Source organism: Ambystoma mexicanum, chromosome 5q (assembly GCF_040938575.1).
Source record: "Ambystoma mexicanum isolate Mex_15411 chromosome 5q, UKY_AmexF1_1, whole genome shotgun sequence".
Classification (NCBI taxonomy): Eukaryota; Metazoa; Chordata; class Amphibia; order Caudata; family Ambystomatidae; genus Ambystoma; species Ambystoma mexicanum.
Window position 1 is genome coordinate 409,841,921 of NC_090933.1, and position 12,087 is coordinate 409,854,007.

General features: G+C 44.4%; 1 protein-coding gene across 3 annotated transcripts in view; it reads left to right on the forward strand.

The window, feature by feature from the left end:
* Positions 1–12,087, forward strand: part of RBBP8 (RB binding protein 8, endonuclease) — a 2,310,314-nt gene that overhangs the window by 689,158 nt on the left and 1,609,069 nt on the right. For all 3 annotated transcript variants that reach the window (XM_069620894.1, XM_069620893.1, XM_069620895.1), the window contains exon 4: positions 8,696–8,791. In XM_069620894.1, coding sequence (XP_069476995.1) covers positions 8,696–8,791 — 96 coding nt within the window. The remainder of the gene's footprint in view (positions 1–8,695; positions 8,792–12,087) is intronic.

Here is a 12,087-nt window from a genome sequence, read left to right on the forward strand (position 1 = left end):
CATTTGCATATTGGCTATGTTGATATGCTCCAAATTTGTAATGGCTACAGGTATATGCTACTGGTCGTATGTACCTTTTCTCGATGGATCAAAGCTGGTCCATGCACACATCCAGATGCCAGATGTGCTGCAAAGTGCCTGGTATGTGAGGTATTTCCAAGTTTGGCAGTGTGTGATGTGCTACGTTGTGACAACTGAATGCACTTTGTAAATGAGGTGTTCGAGCACATCACTATCCGTTTGGGTATAAAGCATACATTCTCATTGGCTTACCACCCACAAGCAAACACTGTTTGTGAGTGCCTCAGTTGCCTCATGAAAGAAAGAATTGCCAAGCTTAAAGAGACTTTGAAAAAGGGGTGGTTACATGGCCTCCCTTTAGCCCTATTTGCCTTAAGTAATTAGCCAGGCTCTGACCATCACCTGACTTCACATGAGCTGGTGATGGGATGCAGAATGCATACTTCCATTGCTCTTCCCACTCGGGCTCATGCTGATGCAGGGAATGCTGCAACTGTGATAGGAAAGGAAATGCACAATTATTTGACAGTCTTGACAGTCTCTTAAATACATGTCTCGGCAGATGAAAACGTGACAGGGGGGCTCAAAGAACACCGGTGAAGATAAAGAACCAATGAACACTGATATTTTGTTAAAACCATTGTTGTACCCAAGTGGCACATACCACGCTTCTTTGGCCTGTATATTGTGGAGGCCGTTGCACCATTTGCCGTGAAGCTCGAAGGAAGATTTGCTTGGCTCCACCATAGCAAGGTCAAATCCTACAGAGGAGAGACCCCCTCCTCCCCCTCAAGTCCGCAATTACTGAGCCCGAATGTGAAGAAGAGGTGCATAGACCCCATACAAGATCGATGGCAAGAGCCAATCAGCAACAAGAAGTATAAACACTGCCTCAAGTCTTTTTTTACCCACAAAAACTATTGGCCCAACCTCCCTTCAGTACACTTGTCTAAAAATACAGCGTGACACATTCAAAGCAAAATTTAAAAAATGCAAATGTTCCCCATAGTTATCCTGTTACTCTTGGTTTTATCATTCTTTGTGGAAACGTATCCTTTGTCTAGGAATAGGCAACATCTGTCTGACCGTGTTATTCAATTTAAAAACGTACTTTATTTTAGAAATAAATGTCCTTTCAATTCTAACAAGGTTTTCGCTGTGAATACCTGTTCTTTATAGAAACCAAAGAAGACTCTCTCCTGGTTGGAAGAATGGGATTGTTCAATAACATTAGATATTCGTTTTTAGCACTTTGAAGGAATATGGCCATAGTTATTTGCAAAAGGTAGACACGTTAGCCATAATGCTCATAGCAACATTGTTTTTAGATTTTGTAGCCTTCATTTTATTATTCTTATAGCATTAAGAGAACTGGTCATTTATAATGTAGCTAGACCAGTAAACGGGAGGATTACATATGTCACAATGACACATGGACTAGCACCATAACACTTTCATATAGTGAGCACGCAGATGTAAAGACCAAAAAGAAGTGTGCTAGATAATTTAAGTTTTCTGAGCAAATATGTTGATGATTCTGCCCATGTCACCAACAACCTGAGGTATCAACACATGCGCAAAGTGGGGATAGACACGTATTTAGGGGGAGAGGGTAGGAAATGTATTGCCACTAATTAACCATACTAAAAACTCACCCCTCTGCATACACCCTCTCAATCTCTGAACTGAACACAGCCATACCTCTACAGCACCATAAACTGCACGCACTTCACAACACCCTGACAAAGAAACAAACCATACACAATCTCACCTCAACACCAGATGACGGCTACCACCTGAAAGTGCACCTACACTCAGCGACTGGTTCGCCTGAACTGAAGCTGCCAACAGCACATCACAGCTCTCTTGCTCTTCCCCATCTCAATCTAACTGACAAACCCTGCCACCATCCTTGCTTTGCAGATGTGCCAGAGACCATGCAGATGGCAACAGTGTGTGGTACAAGAAACTTTAACATAATGCGAATGATTTATGCCTCAAAGAATGGGAGGAATATTCCAAATTGATCTCGTGGGTAGAGGCTAAAGCAGGACCCATACCCATAATACCTGTGATGAATGCCACTCTATGCTTCAGAAATATGGGCACGATAAAAGTAGGGGAAAATAAGGGGTGCAAATGCATTTTTTGTTGTGCCGAGAATTAAATTAGGAACAGCTGTATTAATGAACCACTACTGGGCCTGTGGTTCAAAAGCCTACATGCAGCTCCCCCCAAATTGGGGAGGCCTGTGCTCCTTGGTGGTAATAAGTGCCCGGCTTTAGTAGTACCCCAAAGTGAGGTGTAGACTGGCGATTTCACCAAGATGAACGCAGACATAAGAAAAAAGAGGTCCCTTACCCTTAAGCGCACAAAAAGGGGTAACTATGAGTCGACAAAAACAGCGAATGCGTATAATGAAATGCCAGATGAGCATAAATTGTTTAGTAGAACAGAAATCTTCTTTACATCCTTCTTTATTCCCAGGTTGCAAGCCAACACAAACACTAAATGATTGCAAATAACCTGATGGGAACTGTTGCAGACAATAAACACAACTGTAAACGGCTTTAATGCCATAAGGGAACAGCTGAGCGCAATAAGGCTCATGACCCTCCACAATAGGTATGTCCTCGATCTGATAACCGCCATGGAGGGGGGCATGTGCACAAAAATGTTGTCTTCTTGCTGGACATACATACCCGCCCACGCTGAGGAAAATGGAATTCTCACAGAGGCAATAACCGCTTTGACAGAACTCCACACAAAAATGGTGGAAGTGGTGGACGACATTATAGATGACTGGTTTACCTACCTGTTCTAATGGATATCCTCTTGATTAGCTAATGCATTTAAAATACTAGTGGCCATAGTGGTACTAATACTTTAGGTTTCTGTGTTCTAAGGATTACGATAAGCTAATGTAAAAAGACTACTAAAAAATCAGTAGGAATGAAAATAATAATACATTTGGATACTCACATGCATGAGTATACACAAACAAATGTGTTCCCCTGTACCCAAGCAATGGTGAGCCATATTGCTCCTCCAGGGTAACAATATAGCTATCCTCAGGACCCTCACAATTACACCGAGCACTGGGTATATTGTAATTCCAATGGGGAGTGCTGCTATATGGCCTGGAGTCAAGATGAGCATGTGAGACATGGAGGTAGCTTGAGGGGGTGACTAAGATATGCATACCCAAGAAGCCCTATTTAGGGGAGAGCAGAAGACATACTGTGGTTGAGGACTTGACCATAGGGGGGAATGTTGAGAGGCAGATGAATGTCATCTGTAGCTTGTGTCTTTCCCCCGGCCCAATACCGCACAGGTGAGAAACATTACTCACTGAAGCAACCGTACTGCCCTAATCCCAGGCAGGTACCGCAGGACATAGACAATTTAGGTTGAAGATGGCAAAAGCAGCCAAACTAATGTAACAATACATGTGCATGCATTAGATACGAAGCAAATGTGCACTCAACATGAAGAACATATACACTAGGTAAAATATGCATTTACACATGAAGAATATTAACATAGCATTCACAAGACATGAAGAATACTAACATGCCTAATGCATCAGGTGAATGCAACATAAACAACACACAAATATATCTCACTAACATAGAAACAAGATTGTAATTGGGAAGCCATTGGGCCTCATTACACGGTAGGCGGTAACCATGGCGCTATTAGCGCCATGGTTGCCGCCGGTATTTTACTGTGTCCGCCTTGGTGGATGGCGGAATTACCGCCCTACTCCAAGGTGAGCGGGGGCGGGAATTCCCCATTCACCAAGGCCCTTCCCCATTCCCATTTATGCCCCCATAGGGCATAATGGGAATGGGGAAGGCGCTAATTACGGTACCACAAATTGTGGTACCGTAATTAGCACGAAGGTCCCTTTGCGGGTTGGTTTTTTTAACGCCTGCTAAAAGCAGGCATTAAAGTACCAACCCGCAAAGGGACCTCGTAATAAGGCGGTAAGGGTTAACGGTCACCGGTACCCTTACCGGTGACCGTTAACCCTTACCGCCTACCGTGTAATGAGGCCCATTTTCTTTAAAATGGAAGACACAGCATGCTTTTAAATAAATGAAAGGCCTCAAGGCTTTAAGAGAACTCACGACGCTCAATCCACAAGAAGGCACTAACGGCAATTGAGTTTGGCGGTATTCTAGCGGATTAACCGCCGGCCTGACGCCCAACTCGTGATGAGGCCGTATGTATTTTTACCAAATTAGAGGTAGTCCCAGATGGAGCCATCAGATTTTTGTAACCCAATTAAATGTTCTACGCTTGAGTCTATATGTAGTCTAGTCACCACGACTAACCTATCCTCGTTCCCCGTAGGTCTTTGTAATCAAGATTATGTTATGACATCAGTTATAATGGATTTTACTTATGTAAGCCCTACATGTCCTCTTGGCTATCACAAAGTATAACACTCCTATCATAGACGCTGATGACTCAAGAATAAGCAGAACTACTATATGACTTGCAACATTGCTCCCAGAAACAAAAATCCTTGATCCCTCTGTTCTTTTGTGTGTTTTGAATACATCAGCCCATGCCCTGATACGCTCCCCCCTCAGAGCCCTGTACAATGGACAGTATTCTGAGGCGATTATTCAGAAACTTTTGTCTATAGCAGATTGCAGCTTACTTTGTCTAAACTGACTGTTAGTTTATGCATTTATACTATTTGTAGGTAGTTGCAGATGATCTCGGTGATTGAATGTGTTTGGCCATTCCTTATTTCAGCATCAGATATTTATCTTATGAATTGTGGTAAATCAGACTTACGAGGTGCACAAGAAGACATGGTTCAACACATTTTATTAAAGAAAGAGAAAATCCCACCAACACTATAACTAAGGTGATGAGTCCCTAACTTCAAAGAAAATAATAAATTGGTGCGTGTCAGAATATCTCTCATAAACTGTCTAAAACCTATTTTATCCTATGCTTGCTACAACTAAACACTATAACTTGGCTTAAGTGTTTGACTTGGCTTTTGGTGGCTGGTTTCTGACCCCACCTAGATATAACGTTAGTTCTCTCTCTCACTGAATCCCCAGCCTGCGGATAGAGTTCAAAGTTAAGTCCTGTCAGCCTATCTCTCCTACTGGAGACGATTACGCGGGACCCCTGTGCAATCTGTCTCAAAAGTTCAAAAGGTTTCTCCCCACATAAGAGTGGTTCATGCTCTTGACCTTGCCTTGCTTGATGATAATATTAAGTGTCTTGTTGACCCTGGACAGGTCTGGTACTGTCCTTAATATCTGGTAGCTCGAGTTAAGCGATCTGGCCCTTCAGGCCGTTGCTTTCTTGGTGTGCTTTCACCCACTCGTGGGGTATTCTCAGTGTCAGCCCTGCTGGCCTCTCAGGTCTTCGGATTCTTGGGTTGCATTTCCCCCCTCGGTGAGTATTCTCAGATTCAGTCCCTCATGGGCTTTCCGGCCTCTCATGTCTTTGGATGCTTTGGTTGTGTTCACTGCCTTCATGGGGTATTCTCAATGTCGTCCCCTTGTGGGCTTTCCGGCCCCTGCGGTGCTCAAATGCTTGGGTTGCATTCACTGCTCATGGGGTATGCTCAGTTTCAGCCCCTCATGGGCTTCTTCGGAACCTATCCACCCTCCTCCCGCTTCTTCCGTCCGGCCACATACCTTTTATCGTGCAGCGGTGTGTGTCCGGGAAGATGGTTTCTCCAGGTGCTGCAGAACTGCGACTGGCATCTTCACGGTTGGCACTTCCTCCTTGGTTCCTCCTGTCGACAACTAAAAGGACTTCACTGTCTGAGTTGTGGGACACCAGCTGGCTGCTTTGGCAATGATTTGGTGGTATGTTGGTTAGGCTGCTCTGGACTATTCGCTTTCTTCCTCGGGTCAGTAGCATTGCAGGGGCTCTCTGCCCACCATGCCTTCAAAGTGGTCCTGTCTCCAGGGTTATAGAAGGGAGGCATCCCCTCCTCTCCGCTTAAGCGCAGGTTGCTGGGTTTCACCGCCTGGATGGCTCTCTCCCTCTTGGCATGGGCCCAAGTTACTTTCTGGAACGTGAAAGTAGATACCAGTGGTCCTGCGCTTCAGGTAAAACAGAACCTGGTCAGAAACCAAGCCAGTCCCTTTTAAAGGGCCTGGCACATTAGAATACTGCTCAACTGCCATCTATCCAACCAATACTGAATTACAGTTCTGCTTGGGGATGCCATGTTCCCCAAAGCGAGGTCACCCCAGTGAGATCCTCCTTGCCCTGTACCATAGGGAGTGTTTTGCATAGTGTGCTCACCTCCCTAGTACGAATTTACATACATTGGATCTGAACTGAGTTTGGGGGTTCATTTGTATATTCATTGCTTACAATGGAAATCGGACTAGGTGTAACCCTTGTGAACTATGATAAAGTACTTATGATTTACTTCCCACCGTGTAGTTTATGTAAAGGTGCAGAAGGAAGGCTCGGACACAGTGATGCCATTCTTTTGGCTATACACTTTTATTAAATGAAAACAGGGTGGGAAACAGCGTCTCTGTCCCTAGTTATTATTATTATTAGTTCTAAGAGGGGTTTCCCTGCCTCAAAACAATATAATGAATAAGTCAGGATATCCACTAAAATGTTTGTCACTGTTGTGTCCAAAAACCTATTTCTGACCCTTGCACTAATAACAGAAAAATAAAGTGCCGGGATACACTCTTGCCTGACTCCCCCTGATCCCCCCCCCCCTCACCCCACTCCCCTTGTGCTAGTAAACGTTCTTCTCTAACAGCAGGTTCCAGATGTTTCTGGTTATAAAAATGTATAAAGCTCAAATTCTCTTTAAATAAGACAATGTTCCATTATCCATGGAATAGCTTCTTTGCCATGGATCTCCTCTGGATCTCCTTTAAGAAGCTTCTAGCTTGTGTGCTTCTTCTATCCTTCTATACTTGCCACTAGAACATATAACAATAGGTTTCTTTAACCAGGGGAAGTCTGTCTTTCTAGTGTTCCTTCTGGTTTCAACAACTTTAAACAATGTTCCTTTAGCTTAGGAATTGATCATCCTTTCCCTTGCTGTTCTAAGGTATCACAAAAGTTCACTACAAAAGGTCTCCCGTCTCCTCTGAATTCCTTTCTCTGATTCACAAGCAAAGATAGGTCTCACTCTCCTGCCAAACACTATCCAGTCTTTAAGTATTTCTTTCCTTTCATCTTGGTGGGTCCCAGACCCTGTGTGCTTCCAAACACAGTTCACCTAGTACTCGTATAGTTGTGAGTCCCATACTCTCAATATGTTGTGCTGGTAGCTTGGTTTTCTCTCCTGCCAAGCTTCTGGCGCTCTCTCTTCAATCCTTAGGGTCTGAGACCCTGTTGCTCTCGTAGTTTTGTACAGGTGCAGGTCCTAGACCTGCACAATGGTTTTCTCACAGCTTGGTTAACTCTCCTGCCAAGCTATTCTCTGACTTCTACTTTGGTGCGGGTCCCAGTCTCGCACAGCTTTCTCCAGACAGCTTGGTTTTTTTCTCCTGTCAAGCTGTCACTCCCCTTTCTGCTGCTTTGTTTGCTTGCAGGGTCCCAGACCCTTTTAGCCTCTTATTTGTGTAGAAGTGCGTGCTCCAATCTTACTCGACTTTATTAGGGTGCCTGACCCTTCTATTCTATATTTCACACTGGTTCAGCAGCTTTCCCAGACCTCCAGCCCCTCTTGGTCTGCCTGCATACCTGCTTCTTCGTGTGTGGCTTCGAAGCAGCAGGCTGCTTCTCTGAGGCGATGGCCTTGTTCTGCGACTTGCGGTCGTTGTTTTTTGCTTTGTAGACTTCAACGTCCTTCCTGGAGCTTCTCTTCCTGCAGTTGCTGTGCTCGAGTCTCTGAGACGGCCGCAGGCTGATTCGGGTAGACTGCAGTATCGTCCTTGCCTCCTGGACGGTATGCAGCTTGTCTCCTCACTCCATGCTCAGCGTCTGGCTTCCCTTCTCCGGGTCTGCTGAGGTAGCGTTACCAGCGGTTTGTTGGCCACAGCATCTCCGTCAGCGTCTCAGCTGAGGAACATTTAAACTGCTGCGCTTCCCAGTAGTGTTGTTCAGAGCCAATGGGAGACTAGACGGTTTAGTTTGGTTCAACAGGATAATCTTTGTACTCCTCGTCCTCTTCTTCATCCAGTACTGGTATTGGTATAGTAGGGAGAGGATGTTTGATTTCCTTGTGCTTCAATCTGGTCTATTTTATGAGATGGACTAACTTCTCAATAAAGTATTCAAGTAGGGAAGAAGGTGGAGTTGGACTTTGCAAAGAAGAGGGGTGTGGAAGAGAGGGGGTATACCATGTTCTCTGGGAAAGGTCATCTCTAATCCCATAAGGGGCTTCCTCTCTCATGTGATCCATCCCCTGTGCACCACCCCCAGGTGGGCTATTCTGTGGATGCACCATCCTGGCCCCATGGGAAAGGTCACCCCCTACGGGAGAAGGGGTGACATCCTCAAATGTGTTACAGTTACCATTAGAGATGGGAGAAAATGCATCTTCCTTTCCAGTGATCAAAGTTGAAAGTCTTCTACCTGATGCAGGGCTCACAAGACTTGTGTTAAAATCCCCCCATGACAGATATGAGTCTACTGATTGGTAATTTGCTATGATATGATATACACATGAGTGAAGCATAACATATATTTCTCTGCTCTGTTGTAGAGATGCGCAAAGACTGGATGAGTTTTACACCAAAAACCAACAACTTAGAGAAAATCAGAAGACTCTCCATGAAACCATCAAAGTGTTGGAAGACAGGTATGAAACACATTTGTCTTAATAAAAGGGCTTACTTAAACACAGAGGTTTACACATATAGATCAGACATATATAGCACTTCATTTAAAGAAGTTTGTTATGCGCAAGTACCTAGAGAGAAGATAATGGACTGCATTCCTAGATGGTTAACTGTGGGAGATAGTGAGGGTTTTTGTTTTGAGTGGCTTTCATTTACAATATTTGAACTACTGACAAAATGTGTTAATACTTTACTGCTTTTTTAAATCTAAAAGTTAATTGCTTTTCCAATGCACTTCCTTACCTAGAAAGGTGTGCAGTAGATGGCCAAGCTTAGATTGCAAGCTTTTGTATTCATCTAATGGCGATAGACATCCTTTATTCTCTTTCCAGCATTAACCCATTTATACCCATTTATACTCTGAAAAACAGGGAAATGACATCAAGTATGATCTGTTCAGGAATATGACGAATATACAGTATTTGTCCCTTCTCCCCAAGAGGGAGCCATCCCCTTTGAGGCTAAGGAGGGCCGCCGGCTCCGCAAGACCCTCCCTAGGGGTCTGGCAAGTGGTCACTCACTGAGAGTGACTCACGTTCCCTCAAGGAACTGCCTGGATCAGCCACACTATCAGCACATGTGGGAGAATTCAACAACCTTATGTGGCTGTAAGCAATGCTGAAGCAAAACCATCATAGAACGTAAAAGATGTCCCTTTAAAAGTCTTACACCTAACTGAGGCAAGTAGAGGAGAGAATTGGATGTAGGGGAAGCCCCATTATGTGATCGTACCAAGAAGGGGCAGAGTGGAGACTATCCACGGAACCCACGAATTTTGAACAGGCGAGGATTGCAAAAGAGACACCTGGAGACCTCCAAGCGTGGCACCGGGGAAACCGCTGCCCCAGAGAGAAGTGTCCAGGACCTGGTGGTGACGGGACCACAAGCGATTTGTGGTAGGCAAATGGCCCGCACAAGTACGCCAAGACCATTCTTGCTGGGAGTGATCAGAGCTCCCTGTCGTCTGTGTCCGAAGATTAGAGCAGCCCGACGGGAAGCCGAGGGCAGGACACCGACGAATGGCGAGCAGTAGGAAATCAAGTACCGAGAAGAATACCTGTGCGATTGCCGAGCACTGCAAGGTTCCCATACCCACCTGAAGGTACCGGGGAACATAGGAAAAGTGAGAGGTAGCGGGGAAAGGAGTGCATAAAGACTACAACTTGTCCCAGTCATAAAAATGAGTCAAGAGGAACGCAGTTGTTGAATTATCAATGCAAAAGGTGTCTAGAGCCAATAACCAGAGAAGTAACGGCAGGACGCCAACTGCCTGGGCCATTGAACGGGCCATTTATTTTGAAAACAACGGGATTCCAACCGAGCGAAGAGTCACGGTAGGACGCCAAACAACAAGCCCTAAAAGAACCATCCTACCCAAAGCTAGCCTACCAACCCACCCACAAGAGTTTATGTATGCGGGAAACTACGGACCGGAAGGAAATCTTCGCGGATACGGTGGAGGATCGTTCAGAGCCTTTCGTTCCCAAATGATGATGTGGCAGTTTATATTCTGCCTCTTTAGGAGATCCGTTTCTTCCCAGTCCTTTTCACGGGGGGTTTTCTTTACTTTATCTGGATTTTCTTTCAACATATCCATTTTAATGTTGTGATGCTCTAGGATTTCTAGACAATTCTGTTTCCAAATCTGGAAATTAGGGTCTGTATTTCTAACGTCTTTGTTTGCCAACAGTTCAAATGAAATTGGAGGTTTATCCAGGATACACTTCCGAAATAGCGAAAGTGTCTTCAACAACACTATCGACTCCAGTGATTGCAGCCTCAGTTCAAGCCTTATCGTTGATGCTGAGAGACAATTGGGAAGCCTAAGAACCCTTCTCCAAAAAAGGCCCTCGAACACTCCCCAAGTCTTCCAATGGAAATTTAGCAATGACTCTGCTCCGTAGGTCACGATCGCTGCAACCTTTTGTTTGTAAAATAGAATTAATGGCATCATTGAAAATGATCGTAATGCCAAAGGAGGGGACGGGCTTGATTTGATAGTTTTATGAGCTTCTCTCTGATAAAACTCTGTTGTGCCTATTCATCAATATTTTTGATAATTCGGAACCAAGATAGACAGTTGAGTCAACTATTTCCAGAGGATGGTTATCCAATGACCAATTGAATGCATTTTTCTTTGTGGCCTGAGGCCTCGGGCCGACTGTATTATTGGGATCTTTGATTTTTTACATTGATCTTCAGATGATTTTAGCTTAGGTAGATCTTGAATCCTGCCATGTCTTTGTAGTCCTATGGGGGTTTGGTCTATGAATACGACATCGTCGGCATATAGAATCCATGACAGCGCCTCATCCTGAAACACTGGTGGAAATGCTCGAATTTGTGCCTGGTGTTCCTTCATGTCTGCTAGGTAGAGGACTAACATAAAGGGTGCCAAAGCACAACCTTGCTTTATACCTTTCGACGTCAAGATTTTTTCTGTCACATCGCCACCTTTAGAGACCAGTATTTTAATTGAGGTGTTAGTATAAAGTTCTTGAATGGCCTCGAGCAGATGTTCCGGACAGTTCCATTTTCTTAACTTGGCCCAGAGCAGTTCTCTGCTGATTCCGTCGAAGGCCTGTTCGAAATCGATGAAACCCAGGTATATATTCCTTTTCGTTTCCAGTGCACGAAGTTTTAGCATATTCAGGATGAATAAGTTCAGGGATGTACCGACGCCACTCATGAATGCTGTTTGTCATTTGTCTAAGATTCCGGTCCTTATTGCCCATCTTTCCTATGGAATCAAAGAGGGCAATTGGCCTATATTTCCTGGGATTTGTACGGTCCCCTTTCTTATAGATTGGTACAATTAGGGACTCCTTTCAGGATTGTTGTATTGTTCTTGTTTTTAGTATCTGTTGAAATAATACTAAAATGAAGTCTGCCCACTCTTCCCCATTTTCCTTCAACATACAGTTCGAGATACCATCTGGTCCTGCCGCTCTTGAAGAGCTCAGCTTTTTAATCCTTGATAGTATGTCTTCCCTGTCAATGTCGATGAGCCACAGGTTTCTAGATCTTTGCTTTGTCGTGATTACTTCTTTTTCCTCAAAGAGGTGCGTGTAGAATTTTACCCATTGCTCCTTTGAAACATGACTTGATGTTAGGGCTGCCTGGAAATTCTCTCCTTTATCAATTATCTCCCATAGGGATCTAGTATTAGATGTACTTATTGCCGCCAGCATTTTTTCGGCATCTGCTTGTGTTCTCCAGACACTTGAGGATTTTAACCGGTTTTTGTAAGACTGTT